This window comes from Myxocyprinus asiaticus, chromosome 15 (genome assembly GCF_019703515.2).
Source record: "Myxocyprinus asiaticus isolate MX2 ecotype Aquarium Trade chromosome 15, UBuf_Myxa_2, whole genome shotgun sequence".
Lineage (NCBI taxonomy): Eukaryota > Metazoa > Chordata > Actinopteri > Cypriniformes > Catostomidae > Myxocyprinus > Myxocyprinus asiaticus.
Genome location: NC_059358.1, coordinates 34,877,316 through 34,894,804, shown reverse-complemented (window position 1 = coordinate 34,894,804; position 17,489 = coordinate 34,877,316). Strand labels below are relative to the sequence as shown.

At 37.4% G+C, this 17,489-nt stretch overlaps 1 protein-coding gene across 3 annotated transcripts in view; it reads right to left on the bottom strand.

Moving 5' to 3' along the window:
• LOC127452562 (anoctamin-10-like) overlaps positions 1 to 17,489 on the bottom strand; it is a 105,037-nt gene that overhangs the window by 49,597 nt on the left and 37,951 nt on the right. For 2 of the 3 annotated variants that reach the window (XM_051718100.1, XM_051718099.1), the window contains 2 exons: positions 13,553 to 13,669; positions 1,705 to 3,206 (listed from right to left, as the gene is read on the bottom strand). In XM_051718100.1, the coding sequence (XP_051574060.1) occupies positions 3,180 to 3,206; positions 13,553 to 13,669 (144 nt within the window). In that variant the 3' untranslated portion in view covers positions 1,705 to 3,179. Of the gene's footprint in view, positions 1 to 1,704; positions 3,207 to 13,552; positions 13,670 to 17,489 lie in introns of those variants that run through there. The other variant, XM_051718101.1, reaches the window with a different exon arrangement.

Genomic DNA, 17,489 nt, shown 5'->3' with positions numbered 1-17,489 from the left:
TTTCAAAGTCATAATCAAACATTTCCATCTCTAGAAGATGTGGCAAAGACAAGAAACACATGTTATTGTTATTTTTAGGATTTTATTTCCAGGCAGAGAACATTGAATATGCTTATCTTCAAGTACAGCATTGGGTGAACATGAGATCAGTAAACAAAAGGCATAACAGGTAAATGTAATACAGTGACTTTAAAAGGCACTGCTAAATCTTTGGTAGACTGTGAGTGAATGGAACCAGTTTCAATTTGTCCAAAAAAAAAAAAAAAAAAGTTTTAAATATATACAGTTGTGCTCAAAAGTTTGCATACCCTGGCAGAAATTGTGAAATTTTGGCATTGATTTTTAAAAAACTGTCTTTTATTTAAGGATAGTGATCACATAAAGCGATTTATCATCACATAGTTGTTTGGCTCCTTTTTAAATCATAATGATAACAGAAATCACCCAAATGGCCCTGATCAAAAGTTTACATACCCTTGAATGTTTGGCCTTGTTACAGACACACAAGGTGACACACATGGGTTTAAATGGCAATTAAAGGTTAATTTTCCACACCTGTGACTTTTTAAATTGCAATTAGTGTCTGTGTATAAATAGTCAATGAGTTTGTTAGCTCTCACGTGGATGCACTGAGCAGGCTAGATACTGAGCCATGGGGAGCAGAAAAGAACTGTCAAAAGACCTGCGTAACAAGGTAATGGAACTTTATAAAGATGGAAAAGGATATAAAAAGATATCCAAAGCCTTGGAAATGCCAGTCAGTACTGTTCAGTCACTTATTAAGAAGTGGAAAATTCAGGGATCTCTTGATACCAAGCCAAGGTCAGGTAGACCAAGAAAGATTTCAGCCACAACTGCCAGAAGAATTGTTCGGGATACAAAGAAAAACCCACAGGTAACCTCAGGAGAAATACAGGCTGCTCTGGAAAAAGATGGTGTGGTTGTTTCAAGGAGCACAATACGACGATACCTGAACAAAAATGAGCTGCATGGTCGAGTTGCCTGAAAGAAGCCAATGCCACAAAAAAGCCCGGTTACAATATGTCCGACAACAACTTGACACGCCTCACAGCTTCTGGCACACTGCAATTTGGAGTGACAAGACCAAAATAGAGCTTTATGGTCACAACCGTAAGCACTATGTTTGGAGAGGGGTCAACAAGTATTGTGCTCCTTGAAACAACCACACCGTTTTTTCCAGAGCAGCCTGTATTTCTCCTGAGGTTACCTGTGGGTTTTTCTTTGTATCCCGAACAATTCTTCTGGCAGTTGTGGCTGAAATCTTTCTTGGTCTACCTGACCTTGGCTTGGTATCAAGAGATCCCTGAATTTTCCACTTCTTAAGTAATTGAACAGTACTGACTGGCATTTTCAAGGCTTTGGATATCTTTTTATATCCTTTTCCATCTTTATAAAGTTCCATTACCTTGTTACGCAGGTCTTTTGACAGTTCTTTTCTGCTCCCCATGGCTCAGTATCTAGCCTGCTCAGTGCATCCACGTGAGAGCTAACAAACTCATTGACTATTTATACACAGACACTAATTGCAATTTAAAAAGCCACAGGTGTGGGAAATTAACCTTTAATTGCCATTTAAACCTGTGCGTGTCACCTTGTGTGTCTGTAACAAGGCCAAATATTCAAGGGTGTGTAAAATTTTGATCAGGGCCATTTGAGTGATTTTTGTTATAATTATGATTTAAAAAGGAGCCAAACAACTATGTGATGATAAATGGCTTCATATGATCACTATCCTTAAATAAAAGACAGTTTTGTTGCATGATCAGTCATATTTTCAAAATCAATGCCAAAATGTCACAATTTCTGCCAGGTTATGCAAACTTTTGAGCACAACTGTATATACCGATCAGCCACAACATTAAAACCACCTGCCTAATGTGTAGGTCCCCCAGTGCCAACCCGAATCTCAGAATAGCATTCTGAGATGTTATTCTTCTCACCACAATTGTACAGAGCGGGTATCTGAGTTACCGTAGACTTTGTCACAAATAGTTTGGCCATTCTCTGTTGACCTCTCTCATCAACAAGGCACTTCCATCCACAGAACTGCCGCTCACTGGATGTTTTTGTTTTTGGCACCATTCTGAGTAAATTCTAGAGACTGTTATGCATGAAAATCCCAGAAGATCAGCAGTTACAGAAATACTCAAACCAGCCCATCTGGCACCAACTATCATGCCACGGTCCAAATCACTGATTTTTTTCCCATTCTGAAGGTTGATGTGAACATTAACCGAAGCTCCTGACCCGTATCTGAATGATTTTATGCACTGCACTGCTGCCCCACGGTTGGCTGATTAGATAATCGCATGGATGATTGTTGGTGCCAGACGGGCTGGTTTGAGTATTTCTGAAACTGCTGATCTCCTGGGATTGTCACACACAACAATCTGAATGGTGCCAAAAATAAAAAGCATCCAGTGAGCGGCAGTTCTGTGGATGGAAATGCCTTGTTGATGAGAGAGGTCAGAGAATGGCCAGACTGGTTCGAACTGACAAAGTCTACGGTAACTCAGATAACCACTCTGTACAATTGTGGTGAGAAGAATAGCATCTAAGAATGCTATTCTGAGATGTGGGTTAGCACTGTTTTGATGGCACGATGGGGACTTACACAATATTAGGCAGGTAGTTTTGATGTTGTGGTATATACATATATATACACACATAAAATGTCTTTGTGTTTTGTATTTCAGGCCCAAAGTCTGATAAATAACTTTTTTCAACCACATTCTTTACAGACAGTATTTTAGACAGCTTCAGACAGACAGCAATAATATTTTGAAAAAGAACCAAATTCAATCTGGTCACTTGACCTCAAACACTGCACCGATTGGATACCCATTCCCACCCATCTCTCATCATGTCAGTAACAGTTACAATGAGTAAAATAAATAATGAAATAATATGTGCATGCTTCAAATACAATACCAGGAAAAGATCATGATCAAAGATTTTTAATCATAATTAAAAAAATAAACATGTCATATTCAGAATTTTTTTTGCCATTTTTGAGAATAACATGGCAAGGAGTGCATATTTAAAGTCATTTAAATGTAATACTTTATTGTGTACATTATGTGCACACCTTTAGTAATGTACTGTACTTTCATGTTTTTCACCTCTTCTGTTGTCGTCGCATGTCACTTATTAGTATTTCAGGTCTCTGCGACTTCCAGCATTTTCTGAAAAAACAAAACATATCAAAACATTAATCATGGAAATATTTTTGAGCAGACACCAAAAGAAAAGTTTATTAGCTTGTAGACACTCAAATATCAGATGAAGGGGGGTTAAGGAAAGAAACCTGGGGTCTCTGTTGACAAATCAAAATGTAATATAATTAATTCCAAGAGATTTCACATAAATAACCAAGGCTTATTTTCATACTCTTACAGGTTTCAGTGCAAGAGAGCAGATGTAGGCTGATTTAACATCAGCTTTCCCTAGTCTAAACAAGTCTTACATGTTAGGTTATAAAAGGCAAAAGCTGATCTCAATTCAATTTTTGACTTCATACATACTGCCCCAGGCAGGTCGGCTCTTCAAATGAGTCATGCTGTGCTTTCAGAGGTGAGCAAACATACTGCTATTAAAAGGACCAATATCTACACTGCACTATTTTTAAAGCTTTTAAAAATATAAGAACACAGCAAGCTACTAAATCAAAATAAATACGATCAAAATAAACCCATATACGCATAACCGATCATTCCTCTGCTGCACACACACTTCACAGACTCTGGGCTATGCTGAGTTTCATTTAATCAATTAATTTCACTGTCTGCAGCAAACCAGAGCAAATTACATTCTCTGTAAAAAGGTGTTAGGTGCAATTAACTTTTCAATCAAAAAGAGAGATCAATAGTGCCGGAGCTGCTGACGCTGTCATTCTGTTTGTGTAGTGGGGTTCACAGAGTCCAAGCTCTGGCCCCATATGGAAAAAAAATGCACAATGGTTATTATCCAGCATTAGATATAATGTCCCTATGACTGTGGTGCAAGAAAAACTGCATTAAATAATTAAAGAGGTCTATAGAACAGTTTTTTATAATATGGCCTACACTAAAAGACTTCAATTTACTTTTTTGTCCCGTTCCAGTCATAGACTGTAGATGTAATGAATTAGGTGCTGGTTGGCTATCATAGTAGTCTATCATACTGAAACCTATTTTAGATGTTTTTGGGATTTTTTTATTATTATTTTGTAAATTCCCATTCTTCTTTCTTTTTTTTTTTTTAATCCCCTTTTCTCCCAAATTGGAATGCCCAATTCCCACTACTTAGTAGGTCCTCGTGGTGGCGCGGTTACTCACCTCAATCCAGGTGGCGGCGGACAAGTCTCAGTTGCCTCCGCTTCCGAGACAGTCAATCCACGCATATTGTCACGTAGCTCGCTGTGCATGATACCACGGAGACTCCCAGCACGTGGAGGCTCATGCTATTCTCCGCAATCCACGCACAAATTACCCCATTGAGAGCGAGAACCACTAATCACGAACACAAGGAGGTTACCCCATGTGACTCTACCCTCCCTAGCAATCGGGCCAGATTTATTGCTTAGGAGACCTGGCTGGAGTCATTCAGCACACCCTAGATTCGAACTCACGACTCCAGGGGTGGTAGTCAGCGTCAATGCGTCAATACTTGTTGAGCTACCCAGGCCCCCAATTCCCATTATTCTTAAAGGGATAGTTCACCCCAAAATTTTATTTCTCTCATGATTTACTCCCCCATGCCATCCCAGATGTGTGTGACTTTCTTTCTTCTGCAGAACTAAAAAGAAGATTTTTAGAAGAATATTTAAACTCTGTAGGTCCATACAATGCAAGTGAATGAGTGGCAACATTTTGAAACAACAAAATCCACATAAAGGGAGCATAAAAGTAATACACATGACTCCAGTGATTAAATCCATGTGTTCAGACATAATATTATAGGTTTGGGTGAGAAACAGATACTCATTAGACTCACATTAGTGTAACACAGTATTTTTTTTTTTTTTTACTGTATTGCAGTAATAATAATAATAACAATAATAATATATAATTATCTTTGTTATATTCAATGAATATTTATAAATTAAATATTATATTTTTATTTTATTTTTTTATTTTGCATTACAGTAAGAGAGTCAGATTAATGTAATGGTGCCTAATTGTCAGGAAACTAATGTCACATTTAAAAAATAACAATAATGTTCCTATATAGGCTTTTTATGCAAAATAAAGTTTCTTATGTCTGTCTTTTAATTTTGGTGTGAAAAATCACCTGGACATGTAATTGACAGGTTTGATGAGATTCACCTAAGTACAGATAGAGAGGTGCTTCCATGTCTTTGGATAAAGTCTGGTTGTCCACTGATGCTAAAAAGTGTTGAGCCTGGTCAGTCCCTGGATGGGAGACCTCCTGGGGAAATCTAAGGTTGCAGCTGGAAGAGGTGTTAGTGAGGCCAGCAGGGAGTTCTCACCTGGTGGTCTGTGTGGGTCCTAACACCGCAGTATAGTGACAGGGACACTATGCTTTAAAAAGGCACCGTCCTTTGGATAAGTTGTTAAACCGAGGCCCTGATTCTCTGTGGTCATAAAAAAATCCCAGGGTACTTCTTGTAAAGGTAGGTGTGTAACCCTAGTGTCCTGGCCAAATTCCCCCCATGGGCCCTTATTAATCATGGCCTCCTAATAATCCCCCTCCATTAATTGGCTCGTTCACTCTACTCTCTCCTCTCCACCAACAGCTGGTATGTGGTGGGTGTACTGACGCACTATGGCTGCTATCGCATCATCCAAGTGGAAGCTGCACACTGGTGATGTTTGAGGAGAACCCTCTGTTCACTATATAAAAGTGCTTTGAGTGTAGTGTCAGAAAATCACTATAAAAATCATTCATTCAAGAGCGAGAGCTCAAGTTTAAACAAAGATTCTTAATATGTCCTACTGTACATGCCTAACTGGAGCAAATATTCTGGATTTCATGGGAGGTCCTAATCATTTTGGGATAATTGACTGGTCATGTCAGTATTGATTATGTGAGAAGGAGGCAGTGGGGGATTTAAAAGCTTTAAAGCTTCTGCAGTGCCAACATACCATCACTCATGTTAAAAACTGCACTTAAATACAAGTGCAATCTCAGGGACAAAGAATCATTAAGAGGCTGAATAGCTGTGTGGAAACCTCTGCTTCGACAAAATCACAGTGGAAAAAAAGGATTTCTCTATTAGAGGTGGGCGGTATGACCAAAATATTTATAATAATAGTTTCATTTTTTATTTTTATAAATTGTATATTGCAGCATATAATGGTGTGTATATCACAATATAGTTATTTTTACTGGAAATGTAATGGAAAACATGGTTTATATATTAAAAAGCCATGTAGCAATGCCTACTTTTGGATATTCAGGTAATTAAATACTTAAACAAAATGTACCTTATCTCATTTGATTATTTATTATTTTTGTGTGGAACTTAATGGATTCAAAGCAAAAGAGAAGATTATTGATAATGTGCAACAAAAGTTAAAAACAGTAAAACTAATATTATAACGCATATAGTTCCAACTCTGAATTCTTAATGGATGAGCCACCTATAGCCACTGTAAAAAAGCTGATATACACACACCTGTTACTGGTCAGTTGAACTCTATTTTAATGCGGAAAGATGCCATGTTGTAGGCCAAGTAACCCTAAATGACTTAACTCAGTTTTAATAAGTTCTTTGTCTAGACTTGTTTGGGACACATCCCGCTCAGTATTTTTGTTTTACTCGTTTTTTTTTTTTTTTTTTAAGTATGCCCTGCAAAGGCAAAACACAGTAACTACACATTTAGTCAAAATAGATTATTACCAAAATCAGGTATCTTAGACAATCTGTTCTGTGACAGATAGGTTTGGCTAAACAACACTTAGATTCTGATTATCTTTTTGTATATTTTTAATCCATATTTGGCTGGACAATCAATAAACTTAGAAGCCATTTTTCACATAATGTATTTACTGCATTTTGGCTTTAAAGGGTAGTATAAAATCTCTACTGCTTGACACACTGGTCATACATCTCTATTGTCTATTAATTTATGATAAACTATCAAGGTCCCAAGGGCTTTTGGTCCAGAGTCAGACTTATAGTTTGTCAGTTCACTCTCTGTTCTAACACAGCAAAGTTGGCTGTATTGACAGTGTTGACTTCATAACAGCACTAGAGGTTAGTATGGGACATGTCACATTCTCATGGCCTTCAGTATGTTGACAGATGGCCTCAGAGGACCGGCATGTTCCGCTTCCTGTGACGTTGGTCAGGCAATGATGCAAAAGCAGACACAATCTGACAAGGTCCATCATGCCACCACCATGCTTGGGTGCATTTGTTCCCACATATTAAAGGATGTGTGGCTCTTTTTAAAAAAGTTTTTCTAAAAGTTTCTGGGGGGAAATCACTAAGAATGATTAGTCAGTAGTCAAACTTGCAATCAGCTGATGCTTGTCTACCAATAAAATTCAGATGCTTATCAGAGCGGTTCTATTTAAGCCTATTTGTTCATTGTTCATCAGCTGCCTTTCCATTGATACAAATTGCACTTAACACCCTCCTCCATCCCCAGCATCACCATCAAAGCATTCATTCTCAAGAAAAACAAAACCTGGCACAAAATGCATTTATAATACAGTAAATAAAGCCTTCAAAAGAGTGTAACTGATTTTATCAAAACAGTAGTCATTGATGAAGATTTAATATCTTGGTCAAGCTATCCATTTTGCTAATGGATAAGGCATGGATAGGGATAGTTGGATTGTAGACTCCAACTATTATTTTTCAGGACAACCGTGTATCTCCACTTCACCTCGTCCATCTCCATGGGAACACTTCGATCGAGCTCAACTGTTGACGTAAAGGGAGATAATATAAAGATGTGTATCAACACAGTGACAGCAGTTCTCAACCTTTTCTTTATGGGAGATATTTTCCACTGATGTTTAGCAGGAAATGCAGACAATGCCAACAGTTCACTAATCGAATCACCTCTGTGAGATGACTAGGGCCATTGTCAGGGGCAAACAACCATGAACACTGTTCATGGCCCAGTGAATTTAAGTGGCGGTCCCGAACCTAACATTTATACTGGACCTAAGTGAAATACAGTGTGATCTAAAAGTCTGAGCATTTTTCTAATCAAATACAAACATTTTTATTAGAAATTATATTATCAGTATGAGTTGAAAAAAATTAATATTAATTTCAAAATTTCTTAGTATTTGGTATGTCCTTTTTTGCTTAAATTACAGCATGCACTTGAACTGCCATGGACTCCAGTTTGAGTTTGTGCAAAACCAGATGACCATGTTATCCTGCATGATTTGAGAATATCCCAAAGAGCATCTTGAGTGCTTATATTATTATTATTATTATTATTATTATTATTTACAGTATGTGCTTCAATGGAAGGAAATCTAACATTTTGTACAAAGGAGATAACGTTCAGTGTAACAGATTTGCTTACATTTGATTAGTGCCCAAGGAATAGGACCGAATCCTAAATACTTTTTCTTCATTTTATGTCATTCTTCTTTGCTTTACATTTTTTTAAATCATAAAACGTTCAGTTTATTTCTAGGTATTAAATGAAAAAATCCCAGGTTTTCAATGTGATCTAGACTTTTGGAATCCAACGTATCTCTGTAGTATCTTTAAGATCAAAACCGGGTTACTTCTCCTATATTTTATAAAAAATATTATTTACATGGCTCGCTGTACAGTACGTATTGTGTTTTGTTGATTTAAATTTCGATAGATCGTTTTTTTCCTCACATTTTTCATCGCACATTTGCTTTTATGACACTATTGCTTAGGTTTAGGTTTAAAGTAGGTTTGTGGGTAGGGTTTTTTTTATTATTTAAAACTCACAACATTAATCTGAAAACCCTCATATGTTTGTGAGAACATTTAACTTGCTTAAAGTGCCACACAGCACCACTGTTCACCTCAGAACAACCGTGTTATGGGTAAGGAACATAATATTTAGCAAATGCTGCCACGGTCACATAATTTTCATGAAATCAGACTCTTAAGTTTGCATATCTAATCTTCAATGCCAAACTTTTTCTTTGTTTTCGCTCACACATCTGTTACGGGTTCAACCAAGCGGGAAGCTAAAATCAGCAATTGCAATAATAGTTTAATGCTAGTGTTGGCAGTTTGGCCTTTTCCTGGAGTTCACCCCAGATCCCTTCCAAACACTGGCCACAAACAGGGGATTTCCATTGCCACTGCAAGTGGCGGCTATTTTCAGAGTCCCTTTACCCTGGAGCTGAGGGAGCTTTCCCTTGACAGCTGTCTACAGCCTTTCAAGCTACTTAACACATGGAAATACAGCTAAACAGCATCATGTGATGCTAGCTCATCACTAGTGCTCTCAAACCACTGGACCAAAGTGTGTAGTACTATATCACCAACCAAATGCACTCTTTAACTGCAGTCAGCACTTTTGAACAGATCAAGATGAGGCTATGAAAACCAGAGGTAGCAATAACCAAAAATGTTCCTTTACTAAATTTTACAAACATTCACAGATAATTAAAAATGCTTTCCATCATTTTGACAGAGAAAAAAATAAGGTATCTGGTCTATTCTGTTTCCTTACAATAAAGGATGCTAATAAGGATCAGGAGTGAAGAAAAGGGGAAAACATAAAATTTTAAAGTGACCCTGTGAAAATAGTCTGAAAAGATTAGCAATGTGCTCAACTTGACCTTCCATTTCCAATGTGATAAAGAAAACCATTTAACATCTCTTAACTATTTTTTCAATCAGACAGCCATTCCCTGAATTAAACATGCAATGTAACATACTACTATTTGAACATTTTATCATTGCATTTGATGCAAACTCATTACTTGCGCTTTCAAAACACTGGACCAAGCACCTTCCCTAGGCCTCGTAGTCCTATATTAACAACCAAATGTGCTTTACTACAGTTGGCACTTTTGAACTATAAAAGATCTGGACGAGGCTGCTGAAACGATTTGCTGACGTCCATCATCATGATGGAGCGACCATGGTGAAGACGCACCGCCAGCACTGGCGGAGGAATGAGGTAGTGTCTGGTGTAGTTTGAGAGAGAGAAGTGGAGGGGTAGAAGCCCAAAGACATCATGTCTTCAGTCATTCTGAAACATAATCAATATGTGTTTTACGACCTGCGTCTCTCTGTTAAATTAAAAGAAATGTTAGATGGAAGAAACTTCGATGGAGTCCCACCTTCATCACATCTCATCAGCCAAGTGCTCCATCATTGCGTTAAAAGTGCCGCCTTGATTCCTCTGCAAAAATGGTCTTCCCTCTCCTGTGCTTACTGTACATTATCACTGTGTGTACAGGTCGATCTCTGACGACACAGTCCTTGTGAAACTGAGGTCATTATTAAAACTGCTGTGTGCACTTTCTGCAGCACCACGTTGAATTAAAAAAATATTAACAAAAAGGTCCAAAAAGGTTTCCCAAACACTCCCGTTTGCCATTATTGGGGGAAAAAAAGGTAGTTCCATCCCAAACTCACAACACTGGTTGAGCTAAAAATTGACGTCAGACTTCTCAAACAAAAAACAAAGTTTTGGCAACCTACATGTGCTATGTTTATGCCACTCATGCACAGTCCACACTAGAACAGCATTTTCTTCTACCAAAAATGGCGTGTTTTTAAAATGCTTTCCATTACCACATACTTTGGATACAATGATGTTAGGAAACTAAAAACAGAGTTTTCAAATTAAAACAGATTTGTGTGGATGTGGCCTAAGACATTGGCTGCAGTCAGATTCCTTTTTCCTCAGATTGCAAAACAAAACAAATCACAAAACAAAACACACACAAATGCTTCCCGGACACCTTACTACAGCTTTCATTTACAACTAACAATTATTTCAGGATAGGCGTCTTTACATAGAAAATTAATGGACAACAATTAATCAGTTTTTGATTTATTACTGGCAGGGATAAAATGAGCAAAAATTAATGATATTTCCTAGCCCTACAGTGAAGCCATATGGCAAAAAAATGTCTTTCGCTTTCTCACACTGCAGAAAAAGCTTAAACATAATGCATTGTTGGAAATGAAAGGGGAGTCTTTGAAGTAACCAATATTATCCTTTTTTTAAGCTACATGACATTTTGCTATGGTTTGTTTTTCTTCTTTTCAGTCAAAATTAATACGGCAATGTTTTATGTAATGGACAAGAAGAGTTCACAGTGCTCACTTCTGATTGACAACAGTGAGGATGTGCTATAGGCTTTAGTGACTGTGAAAATGAATGATAATGTTTCACAAATTGTTAGTTTGTAGGAGTTCTAAATGTATAAATACATAAAATATTAATTTAATTCTAAGGAGACCATTTTTTGGACCATTTTCTTTTGTTGCAATATGGTAACGTATCCCAAATGTTATTATTTTTTTGTGTCTTTTTTAATTTGTTATTAGAGATACATTCTGTCAAAAAATCATATGGGGGGGGGGGGGTGATCTAATTGTGATGGTTACAACATACAGTAATGCACACTACACAGGAATAGAGATGGTGACTAAAGCCAGCTCCACACTAGCAGACTCTAAACAACTCTATTTTGGCCAAGGGTGTCACACATGCGGAGTGAGATATCATGGAGATCTTGCTCTCTGTAGTCGGAGGTAAACATAAACAACTGTAATAAAGTGATTAAGGAAGCGATTCATGGAGTAACTTTACCATGTGAAAGTGTGTAATTGTGTATTTATCCCCTAAAGGTTTGCCGTAGAACGCGTCCATATGCAGCTTTCAGTGAGTAAAGAAATTACGTCCAATAAAAATAGAATGCTGTTCCTCCGCTTTCTGATTTCATCAGTCATTTTAATGAAGAAAAACGCTTGGTGACAGAATCACTTTGGATTACAATCAGCGTTTGTGATGATATGCAGCTGAGTGCATTGAAAATGATCAGATCAGCTTGACATCTTGTCAGTTCTTCAGTAAAAGAAGAAATTCATTGGTCACTTGAAGAGAACACAGGATCCTTTTATCTGTTACTTGAACCATTAACTCAGCAGGGGGTCCCGACTGTCAAGTGATCAACGACCTTCCTCTGAGAGATGTTAATGCATGCTCTGTCTCCCTCCCGCCTGTCTGGTGATTATGTAAATTAATACCACAACTTAAAAATCACTGGAAAAATGATATAGTGTGGTGCCGGATTAAGAAGGAGTTAGAGAAAGTACAATCTTCTTTTTAGTTTTAAATGATTAGTGATTACCAGTTAAAAGGTTCATTAACACTTTTTAATAATCTTCAAGAACATTCAATGGCAGTCTCTGCATTGATGAACATTCTACAGTCCATCAGCAGTTGTTTTGTTGTTAAATACTAGTGTTGCAATTTGCAAATACAAAACCATTAGAGTAGTGCTCATAATGTACGCAAATTAACTGCTGACATTATAATCCACAGCATTATGAGTCAAGGGGTCCATATCGCACACATCTTATCTGCTGTTAGTGAAGGGAGTAAACACAAGGCCACATTACAGATAACGCTGGATGCCAACAGCACATAACAGCTTATTGTCATTCACAATCCAACTGTGCCATATCACTAGAGCCATGGCAACAGGCTCTGCAGAAATAAAGCCATCGAATCCAGTTAAAGTGAGCCAGTGATGTCAGAAAGCATCATCAATTTTTCATATAATACTTCATGCATTTTTCTTCTCCAGAAGTGGGACGGTGGTCTGACCACAAATGTTGACTCCTCGGTTTCAGTCTAACTGAAGCTGTGAGGCTATGTAAGTTAACGCCTACCTTTGTATAATAGTAAAAAATGATCCATCCATGGATAAACTGAAGAAAACTGACCAATATGTCATTTGGTTAATTTTGGAATACTTCCGTAATATTGTACTATTTATAGTACATAGTATATTGCCAGTGTTGTGAAAGTTAATAATAAAAAATAAAACAAATCCATTACAAATGACTAATTATGTCTCTAAAATTGTTATATGAATAGCCATTGTCTTTTAAGGAAAACAAAACATAATTTGTTTGGATCATTAAATCTGCTTGTCTGCTAAGGGCACACTGCAGTGTGTGTGTATGTTTGTGTATCTTTGAGAATCACTTACTTCTTGTGCCGCTAACAAGGTGATAAACAGCTGTCTAATAACTGAACCTCATTAGGAAACAGTACCTGAATACACACTCTGTAAGTCAGCAGAGCATCTCAGCATGTCTCTGCAGATCATTTAATGACCAGAAAGTGTGTTAATGCTGCTCTCGGCCTCCCCGAGCTGCCCAGAAATGATGGTTGCTGCGTCACTTGTGCTGATGCAGACCAGAACTGCATTTGTTGACTCTAATGTCCACAGAGGCATATATGCTGGTCACGGTTTGCACTAAAGTACTTCCTGGAGGGGACTGTCATACGGATGGTCACATTTCCTGTTAGCAGGCTCTGTCAAACAGAAGCGTGGGAACCTACAGACACATGCACACAAGCGGATGTGTACTCACCCTTTTCTTAAGTGCTTCTAGGGACTCAAACTCCAGCTTGGCGAGTTTAATTTGGATCTGTTTCGGAACATCTGGAATGACGAATGCCAAGATGAATTTGAGGGCCAGGAGAACATGCTGGAAAAGACAAATAAATACAAATTTACAACACAAATTATGTTCTCTATGTCACTTGTTGTCAACTGGTTTTGCTTCAGGTCACAGATTTTACATTGGACATCAAGTGGCCACCCAACACAGTACCAAAGTTGTTTATCATGCAACTGTATAAAATAAATCAAACAAAAACAACTTTAAAATGGTTCTCAAGTTTAAATGTTGAATTTTGATGCTTTCACTACACAAAACAATGCTTTTCCTGGCAAATTAACCCATATTTAATGTAATGTTTAATGAGTATTTTATCTTGCATAGTTTTGTTCCAGGTTTTCAAAGAGACGGCATGCCACACAACCTGTCCAAGTTGGCATCGGCCTAATTTGGCTAACTTTACAAAGCGACGGATGAATTTGCGCAAAATACCATAGAGTTTGACAGGACGCTCAGCCCTTGACATCAACAGCAAACGATATGGGAAGCACTTTCTCCTCCCTTTTGATAAATATGTATTTCTCTATCATAAATATGCATAATTACATTGACAGTTACCTTTTCTTTTTGCATTTACATTGTCAGAACAAAAAAATGTGAATTTATTTTTTACATTTAGACAGCTTGTCACTGAGGGCCCTCTCTACCCTTTTACACCTTAAGGCCTCGATATACTTCCTACGAAATCAAAAAACGAACGGTTGTGATGTCATTCAGAACAAAATCTGGCAAAAAAGGTGTTTTTGCATTCGTTTCGGTGGTTCGTAACAGGAAAACTTTTCGGCTGCTAAACACCTTACTGCCATTGGTCCACATCATTGGTAGGTGTGACCTGGAGCTCCACCTACCTTGAGGCCGATGGCTAATTTAGTTGTTCAGTGAGTCCAAATCGGTCAACATGAACACATCGATGTGCAGAGTTATTAGCGAGCTGGTGCAAATGTACCTACATCTGTATGATCGTTCGCTTAGAGACATTTTCCAAGGCCAAGTCGATGAATTTTTTTATTTTTTAATTTTTATTATTTGTCTACTAAAGGAATCAAATCTTCTCAAATACTCTCAAGTGCTCATTCACTCATGTGCCATCTGCAGCAAAAGCCTTTCACACATCTGTCTGAAGATATGCTTCTATCATCATTGTTTTATCTTTGTTCTGCACATTAACACTTTTATACACTCATCTTTGCAGTGGTATCAGTGTCATCATAAATGACAATAACAGAGTGTAACCGGCACATATTATGGCCGCTTGTAGCATGTTAGCACATTAGCGTCATGAATTCATAATGTAAACAAGACAAATTAAACATTTTCTACTGCATATATATATTACTTTAAATCATCATCGAGTGGTTAACAGCTTCATTTAGTGACCTCGTGAATTCTACTCAAAATGAGGCATAGGTCTCACATGTAACGTCCTCATATTTAAATGTACTTCTAATTGTCATCCACATCTGTGTGGCGGGTGTCTGAATGTTCGGAAACAGTATACCATTGCTCGGCTGTTTAGAACTTCTTTTAACCCCTGAACAAGAACGAAGAAGAACTTCTACTGAAGTATATTGAGGCTTTTAAGGTACTAATATGCACTATTTAGGAAAAGAAAAGGCACACATACATGCCAGCTGACATGTAGAGGGTGCAGTAGGGGTACTGCCCCAGTGACAAGATGTTGTTCCACTGAAGGTACAATTTCTGCACATTTATTCTGAAAGTGTAACATTGCTTTTTCCTTGCTGTCTATGGCCCTATCAGAAGTTCAGAGTTCAGAATTTTTGGGTGACCCACCATTTGAGAACCACTGCTCTTTGTAATCATATCTTAGTTTTTATAATGTGTTTAAGGTTATATTTTGGTAATTTGCACTTGAAAGAGTCTTGACTGCCAAGCACATTCTAGATTGCTCAATGTCATTGGAAAGGCTTTGATCAATGTGAAAATTTCACTCCACATAACCTCTTTCTCAAACCCACAAACACTCTTACAAACTGATTAATATAAAACAGCAAGGGAACATATTTCAGTCATATTAAATGGCTGGATGATCTTTATGGCTCTCTGTGTGATCAAAGGCCACATTAGTGAGATGTATGTAGTTGGCAGACAGCCAGCTGTCATTGCTACTAACTCTAATGTATTAGAATTCCACATAACCACTGCCTCTGAATTGGCTCACTATTCATCTCTAAAGAGAACTATCGACAGTTTAAGTAAATGTAAAAATGAAGAACTGCAAATCTCACACATTTACCCTTTAAAAAACTGGATGTCCTCACTGACTTCTGATATTTGCCTGGTGTATGATAATATGGGTGAAAAATCCTAGACTTACATTGAAAGAGGGACTCGAGCCATATCTAGGGAACAGAATGTCAAAATCACTTGGGGTTGGATTCTTTAGACTTGAGCCAATAAATAACCAATTATCAACCACCCAGAAGAGTCTAGCAACCACCTAGCAAGCCCCTATAACACAGTAGAAACCATGTAATATAGCAACATACTAAAAACCACTTAGAACAAAGCATAACAAATGTCCTGGCACCCCCATCCAAACTCACATTAACCAGAATATGTAAAAATCTAGTAGGTTTATACACTGTAATTTTACCCCATCTGTCCAGCCTTGGATATGTCAGCAGAAAAGAAAAGTTATTTCAGATATGAGGAAAGTTATTACAGTTTGCTGAAATGTTATGAAAACTTTCTTGAAATGTTTCGTAAGAATAATGTTCACTGATGAATCATCTTGCACAATAATAACAGGGCATGTATTTAAAGAATAAATAGTGTCAGTTTTGATTTCATATTGCTGTTCAACATTTTTTAAACATTTATCTGTGGACTGATGAGGAGTAAAGCAGTGCCAGTGACAACAAAGTTCAATATAGTATTGGATCCGTCTCAGCATCCCTGTTAGTCAGTTATTGATGTGTAATGTGGAAAATGGCCAAGCTCTGCTTTGGATGCAGTAGTTTAGCTCAGATAATAATGAACAGTTGTCAGTGTTAACACTTCTGAATGTCAGTGAGACAGGCAGAGGAGAGACATTAGCCAAAGCTGTAACTGATGGAGATAAAGGCACCCCTGGGACTCATGAGAGCAGATTTATGTGAAAACCAAATCACAATCTGTTCCTCTTCAGTGAATCACACTGGATTTATTACATTATAAACAATGTAGGTTGTAGTGAAAGGCTGGATCTCTTGATCTCTTGACATTGGTTGGAAACGAATACAGCAAAAGCCAAATTGTCCTTTTCAGAAATGTTCACCTTTTGTCCATTTTAAAGCACAAACTGTCATATAATGCATTTTCTGAACGTCAATTAAAAGAATTTGAATTGCAAGCCAATATTCAATGCACTGAATAACAACATCCATGATCCATGAGTCCAACGGCTACTCCAGATGTTTTGCTATTAAACAAGAAGGGTGGGGGTCAAGTCAAGTCACGTTTCACATATTTTACCTACGATGCTGAATTGATATTCTAATGCCAATAATCAATACATTATCAATACATGCCAAAAATCAATACAGTATCAATCACATGTAAATTTTTGGGGACATTGATCATCACTAAGAGTACAGTAGGCCTATAAGTCAATGAACACTAAATTATATACAGTATAATCGACCAAGATGCACAAACAAAACAAGCAAAGAATGTAAGTCAACTTGTTTTATTTTTTAGAATGTCCTTAACAGATCCTCTGTACAGCTAGACTGTAGAGGTTTATTTATGTATTGATAAACACACTAGATCCAATGTATGCTAATCCTGCACATTGTTTTTTTACTGATACACTTCTTTGGCTTCACAATGACAGTAAGGCAAG